Below are 13,555 nucleotides of genomic sequence, written 5' to 3' on the forward strand. Positions count from 1 at the left end.
AATAGCCTTTGATACATGTGTTTTTGTTGCCATTAATTTCCCTATAGTTTATACTTTATTTCCTCTTTAATTCAATAATTATTTAGTTTATCTTCTAAGCAAATTGTGAATTGGAGGAGAGTACTATTGTTTTTATGGACATAAAAGTATCAGTTTTCTGGGGCGTCCGGGTGGCTCAGTAGGTCAAGTATCTGGCTCTTGATTTGGCCTCAGGTCATGGTTTCATGGTTTGTGAGACTGAGCTCCACATTGGGCTCTATACTGACAGCGTGGAGCTTGCTTAGGATTCTCTCTCACCTTCTCTCTCTGTGTCCATCCTTAGCTTGCACGCTTGCACACACACTCTTTTTCTCTCAAAATAAACCAACATTTTCTAAAAAGTTATCAATTTTCTCACCAGTAAAGTAGGAATAATGCTGGTATCTGTCTCAGCATAGTTCTGTGAAGATTATTACATAACTCTTAAAAAGTGTTTTAACAGATTCTGCCAGACTTACAGTAAAGATTGTAATTAATAAGTTGTATTTTGTATTGCTTGTTCTAATTTTATTGAATTGTAATTAGAATGTGGCCTCTTTAGTATACAATTGAGGATTTTCCTTTGGTCTTTTATATTAGTTTTCTAAAAATCTCAGAGTGTTTGGATGGAATATATATATAGTAGAAACGCAAAGCTACCTCCCTAATTTAAATCAGATGTATTGTGTTACTAAATTCTTCATATACTTAATATTTCTACTGACACTCTTTAATCTGCATAGTTTTAAGAGAGGTATGTTCAGTTCATTTCTTCCTCTGTGATTTGTCTTTAATTTATTGATTCAACAAATATTTATTATTTTCATATGCCAGGCATTTTGTAACAGTTGGGCTTTGCAAGAGTGAACAAGCTTGACAAAGTTGTCATACCATTCTGCACTTAAAGAAATAAAAACAAAATGATTTCAGAACATGAGAAATAAAATGGGTTAGGTTGTGGTGGGAACAACATTAAATAAGGTACTCAAGCACTGCCTCAAGTACATTCTGGAGGTATAATTGTGCATGCACTCTAAATGATGAGAAGCCAGTAATGAGATATTTGGAGGCTATAGGAACAGCAAGTGCATATCCCTGAAGTGGGAAGGAGTTTGCTCTATTCAGGGAATAGAAAGAAGGTCATTGTGAGAAGTCAGGTGTAGCTGTGGAACAGATTAACATAGTCTTTGTCATAGCCTATGGTAAAAGAGTTTGGAATTTATTCTCCTGGTAATGGGAATCCACTGATGTGTTTAATTAGGGGAGTAAAACAATTTGTTATATATTCTGAAAAAGATTACTCTGGGCTGTCATTTGGAGAATAGCTTGTGGTTGGACATGAGAAAAGGCAGGCAGACTAAAATTAGGAGGCTCTTGGCAATAGTAAAAGCAAGAAATGATCGACTAGGAGGTAGTGGTACAGGTGGAGAGAAGAGCTGAGAGCGCTTGCTGTTGAGTTATTATAGGAGAGGAGTTTTTGCCTTGAAAACTGAATGGTGCTATTTAATATTTCATTTTATTCCTTTCTTTCTAACAGTTTGTATTTTGCGTGCTGTATTTTAGTATGCAAAAGATTTATGATTGTTTCTTCTTGGACTGGATTATGTTGTCTCATTTATTCCTCTTTTCCCATTTAGTGTTATTTTGCTTTGAAAAGACTGCTGCTAAGCTTTTTCATTTTTGGAAATTAATTTCTGCACTATTGAAGAGTGAATATTAAATGAGATAATTATTTAAGTGAGCATTATATATGAATCACCAGAAATTAACCTCTTTATGCAAATTCTTTTTACATTTCTCTGTGTTATCTAACAGTGTTTGGTACAGAGTAACTGTTAATACTTTATTTCTTATTATTTTGTTTTATATTTTTTCCCCAAAGCCACTCTCTTCCCCATATTTGGACAGAACTTGATTCATTCTCTTGTTATTTTGTAATTACCTTTCAATTCCTTTTAATAGTACACTTTCCAGTATTTAAGTCTTCTATTTGAAGATGCCATTACCCTTAATTAGGTCTCCCTTCCTGCTCACCTTGCCCTCACATCTCTACAGCCAGCCAGGAATCTGCCCAGCTTCCATACACAGACCTGGCTCTCCACATTCTCCTGCTCCCCAGAGTTGGCCGCAGACTGGCACGTGGACCTACGCCTGGCGTTTCACACCGCAGTGCAGCAGCATTAGACCAAGTGTGTTGTTGCCCATGGGGCCAGGATCAGAAGTCATCTTCCTTCTCAGAAAGGGAAAGCAAAGGCTTGGGGCTGATGGGAAAGTCCTTTTACAAATGCCAATAAAACTGCCCTGGATTGGGGCTTAGGGTGGGCAAAAAAAAAAAAAAAATTTAATTAGAACTTTATGTGGAATTTTTTTTTATAGGTTTTACTCAATAATCTCTTCTCTTTCCAGTTGTAATTTGACTTCATTTTAATAGTGATACATAATTGAAATGCTTTGATCACATTTAAAATGAACATTAAGTGTCTGGGTACCACAGTCGATTAAGTGTCTGTCTTCACCTCAGGTCATGATCTTATGGTTTGTGAATTCAAGCCCTGTGTCAGGCTCTGTGCTGACAACTCAGAGCCTGGAGACTGCTTTGGAATCTTTGTGTCCCTCTGTCTCTCTTCCTTCCCTGCTTGCACTCTGTATGTCTCTTTCTAAAATTAATAAAACAAAAAATTTTTAAATGAACATTAAGAAAATTGTATTATTGGACCCCAGTACTGAGTCATTTCTTTAGAAGGTGTAGAATGAGGTTCTGGGTCTTTCTGGCAGTCCACTATAGTACTGTCTTAATGCCAGTATATATTTCCTCCCATTGGCATTTTTGATATTATCTATCATTTGCATAGGAGAAAGGAGATTGAAAGAGATCATTTAAAATTTTTATATAAAGTATGCAGACATTCAGAATTGAATATTTGGAAAAAAACATGTTAATCTCATACTGGTTTTTTCTTTCCTTAAGTTAGGGTTATTAGTATGTATGTGTGCCCACACACACATACACTGTTGACCTATGAGCAGCAAGGAGGATTGAAACACCAGCATCACCCCCCACAATAGAATGTTTTTTGTATAACTTTGGACTCCATCCCACTCCCTGCTGCCAAATTTTAACTACTAATAGTCTGTTGTTGACCAGGGGCCTTACAAGTAACATAGTCGCTTAACTCATATTTTGTAGGTCTATTATATACTGTTCTTATATTACAGTAAGCTAGAGAAAAGAAAATGTTAGTAAGAAAACCAGAGAGGGAGAAAATATATTTACAGGTTTGTACTGTTTTATTGGAAAAAATCTGTATTATAAGTGGACCCATGAAGTTCAAATCTGTGTTGTTCAAGGGTTAAGTATATTCTTAAATTTTTATTATTTATATATTCATCTCTGAAATGTGAACAAAAAATATATAATCTGCCTTATTTTACTTTCATCAGTATCTGATACATTACTCAGTATCATGAATACTGGTGCGTTGTTTGCTTTGTCATTTCCTGATAGTTAGTCTTACTGATTTTCTCTTTTCAGTTAATGGAGAATCATCCTCATCTGCCCCAACTGATAACACTTCCACCATGGGTACTGTAATAGTATCTGAAGAAACCACCTTGTCTTCAAATTGCACTAATACTACTGTTGAAGATCCTCCAGTTCAAGAAATACTGACTTCCTCAGAAAACAATGAATGTATTCTTTCTAATAGTGCAGCATTTGGATCTGAACCTAGAAGTACTTTAGACCCGGCCACCTCTAATTCTGGAAGTAGTTCTGCTTTTGAGGCAGCCAAATTAAGACAGCCAGATGGGTGTGTGGAACCTGTACGGCAACAGTCTGGAAATGCCAGCACAGAAACCTTGCCATCAGGGTATGTTAAATATATTTTTTAGAAGTTTGACTTACTTTGAATAGCAACTTTTTGATAATATGTTGAATGTATGTAAAATTTTTCAGTTGGTTAGTAATTTGAAATCAAAGCTGGAATCTGATTGATAACATTTATTTGCCATAAACAAAGTCCTTTTTAAAACTAAGAACACTCACTTATGAAGTATGTGCATTATGAAGGGAAAAGAAAAAACCTGGGGTTCGTTTTCAGGACACTTTTGATTTGGTTCTTTGTTTATTTTTACTTTTAGATAAGAATGATCATAACACTACGTAATTACCTCAGTTTTCCTGTTTCCTTTATGGTCTGCACCCCAGGTCCCAACGTAGTCATCCTTTTTCTCAGTATTGAGTCCTGGGTAAAGTCACCTGACCCTGCTGATTAGCTCTGTTACAAACTCAGGTTTTCATTGCTGCTTAATAATTCTTAGTCTCTTTTAAATTCCCCCATGTAATTATTCACCATCCCAAGATTTCCTTTAACGAGTATTCTGTGTGTGTATTCCATTTGCTCATCTCTTCCAGCTTTACTTTACATGTTTTTTTGATTCTTTACTTGATTCTGATGATACTGATATTAGTCATTCATTCATTGTCTTTGACTTCAAAAAGCTTATTTATAGTGGCTCAGACTTGTAAACATATATACGGTACAGTTGGCCAACACTGTCCTAGCGGTAGGGACACAGCACTTTCCTATGCAGCTTACAGTAGTTACAGTGCCTTCTCTTGGAGATGTTGAAACTGCGCTTCTAGAAGATCTTCCCTTATTCCCCTCATTTTCTCATCAGTCACTGTGTTCATAGCCCTGTCTTATTTTCTGAACTGTTTTTCTCAGTGCTCTCTACTGGCTCATCTGATTTTACTCACTGCCTGATAGTGGTTTCAGCCTTTGATCTTCTGCCTGTGCTTCTTCCTCTTTCGGATCTCACACCGTCCCAACTTTATTAAATCTGTATGTCCAGGCCTTTCTCTGAGCTTATTTTCAGCCTCTTACTCATAATCCCCACTTGTTTCCTGCTGGCATTTCAGACCTTTCAGTATCTTTCCTTCTTTCTCATATATTTCTCATTGTCCCTTTGTTTTCTATCTTTGGCAGCCTACTCGTTTATTCTCATTTTGTCTGTCTGCCTCTGTGATATATACATATAAGAAGCTGTTCTGTTAACCATTGTCTGATAAGCAGGTAAAGATAAGTAAACAGCAGTTATACAGTACAGTTAAAGCTGGGCTAGAGGTAAGTTTAGCAGGATGTGGGTGGGAATATATACAGAGAGAGCTTGCAAGGGAGTAGCCTTTGCTATTGAGATCAATGAAAACTTTTACGAAGAGATGATCCTTAAGCAGATTCCTGAAAGAGAAGTAGGAGTTAACACAGAAATAACGGAAGCACTGATAATGGAAGGCTGACTACATGTTTAGATCTCTAGCATTTATAAAAACATGTAAGTGGAGCTCAGGAAGTAGTATTTTATTACATTTTGAGTTCAGCATTTGAGGAAGTGACATGTAGCACTGAAGAGTAAATAATCCTATGAAGAATTTTGTATACTTCTCAAGAGTGTGGGAGTTTTTCCCTGAAAAAATTAATAAACATTAATGAATATTGAACAAGGGAGTGGCATAGTTATGTTTGCATTTTTGTTAGATAATTCCAGCAGTTGAGACAATTGGGATCCCTTGGTGGCTCATTCATTTAAGCATCTAACTCTTGATTTCAGCTCAGGTCATGATCCCAGGATCACGGGATTGAACGTCGCATCTGGCTGAACATAGATTATGCTTCGGAATCTCTCTCTTTCTGTCCCTCTCCCCTTCTCACGTGCACTCTATTTCTAAATTCAAAAATAAAAAAACTAAGGAGACAAGTAAAGATCGTAGCGAGACTGTTTTATAAATGAGAGCAGCAGGTATTATAGTTTAAAGTGATAATAAGTACATATATTTAATTTTGTGAGGGCCAAATACATGTTTCAGTATGCCTGTAGCTATCATGTGATCTTTGTGGTAACCTATGTGATTTTCAAATTGCAGGTCGAAACCCATTAGCAGATTATGATCAGCATTTGAACACATAATTTAAGTAAATCAATATAGACTAGAATAGAAACTACTGAAGAAGTATTAGGTGTAGTAAGAATAAACATTTCCAGAAAGTTTATCTGGTGTGTGTTTGTATATGTAAAATCTGTAGGTAAATAGCAATCTAGTACACACAGATGTCTATGTAAAACATATTTCTTAGCTGTCATCAGAAAAGTTTAGAAGTTATTAATCCAGGTGAGAAATTAAAAGAACCTGCAGCAAGAGATGCTAGTCTCTTAGGGTGATGATAAGATGTGTCCTGGTAATTAGTTGTAAGGAGGTAAAAGAATAGAAGAGTGGAAGCAAGGTTTATTCTTCTGGTCAGTATTCCTTGTGTAACTGAGTTAGCAGTTTTCAAATCTACGTCATTCTCTTTCCTCAGAAATCTTAGTTCCTGTGTTTCCTGTCTTTAGTAACTTGCTCAAGTAATTCAGCTAACTACCAGTGGAATCACAGAGCCTGGAATTACCAGTGTTCTGAAGGAACAGTATTGCAGCCTGGAGATGATGTTTGAGTGTTATGCCAAGCATTATCTCACCCAAAGACCTTTGCATTTGCCCAGACTTTTGTGTGGAGTGTTATACCTCTGATATCTGCACGATTCATTCAGGTCTCTACTCAAACATTACCTCATTAGAGGGGCCTTTCCTGATTTTCTCTGTTTAAATCAGACTCCTCTGCACCCATCCCCCTCCTTTGCCTTATTTTTTCCCAGCCTTTTGTTAGGAAAATTTATAAACATGCAGGAAAATTTAAAGAATTTTACAGTGAACATCCCAATATTTACCACTGCATTCTATAATTTACATTTTACTCTATTTACTTTATCTTCTATCTTTTCCTCTCTCTCTCTCATTTTTAAATGTAATTTAGTAAGTTGCAGACATCAGTAGATTTTGCCCCTTAGTACTTTAGCTTGCATATCATTAACTGGAGTTCAGTTATTTGCTTAAAGTTTTTTACATAAAGTTTACATAGAAGGACATGCACAACTCTTAACTGTACTATTTTAATGAGTTTTAACAAATACATACATTGGTTAACCCAGACCTTTATCAAAATTTCAAATATTAACATTATCCCAGAAAGTTCTCTCAAGTATCTTTTTCAATCACCTTTCTGATTTTTTTCCACTGTAGATTTTAGATTAGTTTTTCCTGTTATAGAACTTGGTAAAAATGAAATCAGTGTGAATGCTTTTGAGTAGGTTTCTTATAATCAGCATAACTTGTGTTATGTTGATCACTACATGACACATATTTGTTGTCAGTGTTCTTTACACTAGACTAGAAAGGGCTTTATTTTGTCCGTTTCTGTTTCCTTCTTACCTAAAACCATGCCTGTTATGTAGCAGGTACTCGATAAATATTTGTTAAATAAGTAAATTAGTGCTTGATTAAATGATTTTGAGTGAGTGAAAAACTGGGCAAAAGCCCTGGCCTGTAAATGCTTCTGAGGAAATTATTAATAAGGTCAAAAACTACTGAAAAATTCAAGTAAGATAAGAACTGAAAGGGACCAATTGAATTTAACTAAAAAGAGATTATTTATTGTTGGCCTTTGACAAGCAGTTTCTGGAAAATAGAGCTGTGTTCAGAGTGCTGTGCGATGGAGTGAATGGGAGGGGTTGAAGTGTGTAGTAAACTTCTAAAGAGAGCTGGTGAACACAGAAAGAGGAATGTTTGGGAGAAATTTTGGAAAAGATAAAGAGCTGAGAGACAGTTTTTGTTTCATGAAATGAGAGACACTATAAAGTTTGTTTAAATGGGAGACACTTTATTTTTTTTTTTTTTTAATGTTTATTTATTTTTGAGACAGAGACAGAGTGCGAGCATCGGAAGGGCAGAGAGAGAGGAGACATAGAATCAGAAGTAGGCTCCAGGCTCTGAGCTGTTAGCAGAGAGCCTGACACGGGGCTCGAACCCACAAACCTCAAGATCATGACCCGAGCAAAGCTCGGACGCTTAACTGACTGAACCACCCAGGCGCCCCTAAATGGGAGTGACATTAAAGGGTAGTCTGTCCCTGATGAGTAGGAATCCGTGGATCCAGGTTAGCAGTATAGGACAGAGGTAACCATTCTTCGTGGTTTATGAGTAGGCAAGTCTTACTATCTACCCCATTATCCAAGTTTGAAATCAGCAGTTATTCAAGCAGTAATTAAATTCTGTTATTTTTATTGTATTATATTTCACAAAATTCTTTCACATTTATTTTTTTAAAACAAGTTCCTTGTTCAGTGGTAGGTTTTGAATTGTATATATAATGTCTTAGTGAGACAAAGAGACTAACTATATCTAAATACTGGAGAGTATTATGGTTGAAGTTTAATGTAGCAGTTATAAATCAGCACTTAAATCTATGAAATTAAAGAATTCTATTGAGAAGTCTTATCATTCAGCTGGGTAATTTGCACTTACTGGGAAGTATTCATGAATTTTCACTACTGGGATATTCTAATCTCTTGCCAGTTCCAGCCCACCACTTTTATATGACGCACAGGTACAGGTACAGCTGTACAGGTACAACTCTAGTGGGCTGTCATCGTGAATCACCAGACCAATCCAGAATATCATCCTTAGCTCTGTACCATCCTTTCTCCCTACCAGTACCTTCTTCTGTCCTTGCTGCCAAACACCTCAGGCACCCCTTGCTGTTGGGGACTCACTTGTGGCAAGTGCCATGCCCCAATAGATAGAATATCATGTTGGGAGTGACAGCTCAGCAAGTTGCCTCCCCTAGGACCAGCTGCTAGGAAAATGAGGTGGGGCACGACGGGAGTTTTTGCTCTTATTATGGAAATACCCAGAAATATTATTGATTTTGTCTTTTCACCCACAAAGCTCAAATATTTCTGGCTGGTACTTTACAAAAGAAGTTTGAGAAAGATAAATTGTGTTTAGAGCAAAAATACTGAAATATGGAAATGAACCCGTTTTGGAAAAATTAAGAACCAATGGATAGCACTGGTTGGAGGCAAGATGGCGGAGAAGTAGGGAGCTCCGTGCATTTCACTTGCACCCATTTCTCAAACAGAGAAGGCCTGAAGTCATAGGACACTGAGCCACAGGAGTTTGGGAAGAGAAGACACTGGGAAGGCAACTTCATAAGTGCGTCTACCTCAAGAAACAAGCCAAAGTACACATGGTGGAGAGTCCCAAATACCAGTACGAGTAGGGAAATAACTAAAGTCTCAACAAGAGAAACCAAGAGACACCATTCAAAGAACACTTCCTGAATGGACAGGCCCTGGACAGTCAAAGAACCTTCTTTAATACAGCAGTACTCGCAGGTGCAGAGTGCATAACAAGCTTTTAAAATTAACAAGAGGTAGGAAGATAACCGAAATGACGAAACGGAAGAATCTCTTCCAAAGAAATTCCAGGAAGAAATGACAGCTAAAAAACTGTTCCAAACAGATATAAGCAACATAACTGAACAAGAATTTAGAACAATAGTCATAAAATTAATCACTGGGCTTGAAAAAAGCATGGAAGACATCAGGGAAACTATTGCTACAAGGACTATGGAGATTAAAAATAGTTGTGATCAATTTAAAAATGCTATAAATGAAATGCATAATAAAATGGAGCCGTCCAGTGCACAGATTGAAGAGGCAGAGTGGAGAATAGGTGATTGAGAAGACAATTATAGAAAAAGAGGAAGCCGAGAAAAACAGAGAGAAACTGATCCAGGAACATGAAAGGAGAGTTCGAGAGCTCAGCGATACAATCAAATGGAACAATATCCTTATCATCAGAATTCCAGAAGAGGAAGAGAGAGGGAAAGGCACTGAAGGAGTCCTTGAACATATTATAGCAGAGAACTTCCCCAACCTGGGAAAGGAAGTAGACATTGAAATTCAAAAGGCACAGAGAATTCCCCTCAGATGTAACTTGAGTTGATCTTCTGCACAACATTTCATAGTAAACCTGGCAAAGTATAAGCACAAAGAGAGAATTCTGAAAGCAGCTAGGGATAAAAGGGCCCTAACATGCAAAGGGAAACCTATCAGAGTTGTGACAAACCTATCTAATGAAACTTGGCAGGCCAGGAAGGAATGGCAGGAGATCTTCAATCTGATGAACAGAAAAAATATGCAGCCAGGAATCCTCTGTCCAGCAAGCCTGTCATTCAGAATAGAAGGAGAGATAAAAGTCTTTCCAAATAAACAAAAATTGAAAGAAATCATCACCACTAAGCCAGCCCTACAAGAAATCCTGAGGGGGACTCTCTGAGGGAAATGTTACAAGATACCAGAGACATCATCACAAGCATGAATCCCACAAAGGACATGATGACTCTAAATCCATATTTTTCAATAATAACACTGAGTGTAAATGGGCTGAATGCTCCAATCAAAAGACATAGTGTAGCAGAATGGATAAAAAATCAAAATACATCTATTTGCTGTCTACAAGAAACTCATTTTAGACTGGAGGACATCTTCAGATTAAAAGTAAGGGGATGGAGAAATATATATCATGCTACTAGAAGTCAAAAGAAAGCTGGAGTAGCTATACTTACATCAGACAAACTGGACTTTAAAGACAGTAACAAGGGATGAAGAAGGGCATTATATAATAATTACAGGGTCTATCCATCAGGAAGAGCTAACAATTACAAATGTCTATGCACTGAATATGAGAGCACCTAAATACATAAAACAATCACAAACAGAAACAATCTTATGGATAAGAATGCGCTAATAGGGAACTTTAATACTCCACTTAGAGCGATGGATAGATCAAGGAGACAGAAAATCAAGAAAGAAACAATGGACTTGAATGACCAGATGGACCAGATGGATTTGACAGATATATTTAGAACTCTACATCCTGAGGCCATGGAATTCACTTTCTTCTCAAGCGCGCATAGCACATTCTCCAAGAGAGATCACATACTGGGACATGAAACAGCCCTCAATAAATATAAAAGAATTGAGATCATACCACGCACAATTTCAGATCACAATGCTATGAAACTTGAAATCAATTGCAGGAAGAATTCTGGAAAACCTCCAAAAACATGGAGGTTAAAGAACACCCTACTAAAGACCAGATGGGCCAATCAGGCAAGTAGAGAAGAGATTTTAAAAATATATGGAAACAAATCAAAACGAAAATGCAACAATCCAAACTCTTATGGGATGCAGCAAAGGCAGTCCTAAGAGGAAAGTACATTGCACTCTAGGCCTATTTCAAAAAATTAGAAAAAGTGCAAGTACAAAATCTAACAGCGCACCTAAAGGAACTAGTGGGAGAGCAACAGGAGCACCCCAAACCCAGTAGGAAAAGAGAAATAATAAAAATCAGAGTAGAAATAAACAATATAGAGTCAAAAAAAAAAAGTTGAAGAGATCAATGAAACCAAGAGTTGGTTTTTTGAAAAAAATGAATAAAATTGACAAACCTCTACCCAGGCTTCTCAAAAAGAAAAGAGAGAGCATCCAAATAGACAAAATCATGAATGAAAATGGACTTGTTACAACCAACCCCTCAGAAATACAAGCAATTATCAGGGAATACTATGAAAAATGTGCCAACAAACTAGACAACTTAGAAGAAATGGACAAATTCCTAAACACACACTACCAAAGTTCACACAGGAAGAGAAAGAAAATCTGAACAGACCCATAACTAGTGAGGAAATGGAATCAGTTATCAAAAATCTCCCAACAAGTAAGAGCCCTGGGCCAGATGGCTTCCATGCGGAATTCTACCAGACATTTAAGTCAGAATTAATACCCATTCTTCTCAAGCTATTCCAAAAAATAGAAATCAAAGGAAAACTTCCGGACTCATTCTATGAAGCCAGCATCACTTTGATTCCCAAGCCAGACAGAGAGCCAGCAAAAAAAGAGAACTACAGGCCAATATCCCTGATGAATATGGATGCAAAAATCCTCAACAAGATACTTACAAATCGAATCCAACAGCACATAAAAAGAATTATCCACCAAGATCAAGTGGGATTCATTCCTGAGTTACAGAGCTGGTTCAACATTCGCAATTCAGTCAATGTGATACATTAACAAAAGAAAAGATAAAAACCATATGAACTTGTCGATAGATGCAGAAAAAGCATTTGACATTAAGCATCCCATCTTAATAAAGACCCTCGAGAAAGTCGGGATAGAAGGAACTTCCCTAAACATCATAAAAGCCATCTATGAGAAGCCCTCAGCTAACATCATCCTCAATGGGGAAAAACTGAGAGCTTTCCTCCTGAGATCAGGAACATGACAGGGATGTCCACTCTCACCACTGTTGTTTAACATAGTGCTGGAAGTCCTAGCATCAGGCATCAGACAACAAAAGGAAATAAAAGGCATCAAAATTGGTAAAGAAGAAGTCAAACTTTCACTTTTTGCAGACAACGTGATACTCTATATAGAAAACTCAACAGACTCCTCCAGAAGCCTACTGGAACTGATCCAAGAATTCAGCCAAGTTGCAGGGTACAAAATCAACGTACAGAAATTGGTTGCATATTTATACACCAATAATGAAGCAATAGAGAAATCAAGAAACTGATCCCATTCACAGTTGCACAAAAAACATAAAATATCTAGGAGTAAACCTAACCAAAGATATAGGAGATCTGTATGATGAAAACTATAGGAAACTTATGAAGGAAATTGAAGAAGACACAAGAAATGGAAAAACATTCCATGCTCATGGGTCAGAAGAATAAATATTGTTAAAATGTCATTACTACCCAAAGCAATATACACATTCAATGCAATCCCAATCAAAATTGCACCAGCACTCTTCTCAAAACTAGAACAAACTATCCTAAAATTTCTATGGAACCGCAAAGGACCCCGAATAGCCAAAGTAATATTGAAGAAGAAAACTAAAACAGGAGGCATCACCATCCCAGTGTTTAGCCTGTACTACAAAGCTGTCATCATCAAGACAGTATCGTATTGGCACAAAAACAGACACATACACCAATGGAATAGAATAGAGAACACAAAATTGGACCCACAAATGTATGGCCAACTAATCTGACAAATCGGGAAAGAGTATCCAATGGAAAAAAGACAGCCTCTTTAACAGATGGTGCTGGGAGAACTGGACAGCAATATGCAGAAGAATAAAACTAGATCATTTTCTCACACCACACACAAAAACAAACTCAAAATGGATAAAGGACCTGAATGTGAGACAGGAAACCATCAACACCCGAGAAGAGAAAGCAGGAAAAAACCTCCTTGACCTCAGCCTCAGCAATTTCTTCATTGACACATCCCCAAAGGTAAGGGAATCAAGAGCAAAAATGAACTACTGGGACCTCATCAAGATAAAATCTTCTGCACAGCAAAGGAAACAATAAAACTAATAGGCAACCAACGGAATGGGAAAAGATAGTTGCATATGACATATCAGATAAAGGGCTAGTATCCAAAATCTATAAGGAACTTATCAAACTCCACACCTGAAAAACAAAGAATCCAGTGAAGAAATGGGCAGAAGACATGAACGGACACTTCTCCAAAGCGGACATCCAGATGGCCAAGAGACACATGAAACGATGCTCAGCGTCCCTCATCATCAG

The 13,555-nt window shown here is 37.1% G+C and overlaps 1 protein-coding gene across 4 annotated transcripts in view; it reads left to right on the forward strand.

The window, feature by feature from the left end:
• WWP1 (WW domain containing E3 ubiquitin protein ligase 1) overlaps positions 1-13,555 on the forward strand; it is a 137,783-nt gene that overhangs the window by 79,529 nt on the left and 44,699 nt on the right. For all 4 annotated transcript variants that reach the window (XM_039223456.1, XM_039223455.1, XM_039223458.1 and 1 more), the window contains one exon: positions 3,551-3,887. In XM_039223456.1, the coding sequence (XP_039079387.1) occupies positions 3,551-3,887 (337 nt within the window). The remainder of the gene's footprint in view (positions 1-3,550; positions 3,888-13,555) is intronic.

The sequence above is a fragment of the Hyaena hyaena genome, unplaced genomic scaffold, assembly GCF_003009895.1.
Source record: "Hyaena hyaena isolate Hyena2069 unplaced genomic scaffold, ASM300989v1 scaffold_1352, whole genome shotgun sequence".
NCBI lineage: Eukaryota > Metazoa > Chordata > Mammalia > Carnivora > Hyaenidae > Hyaena > Hyaena hyaena.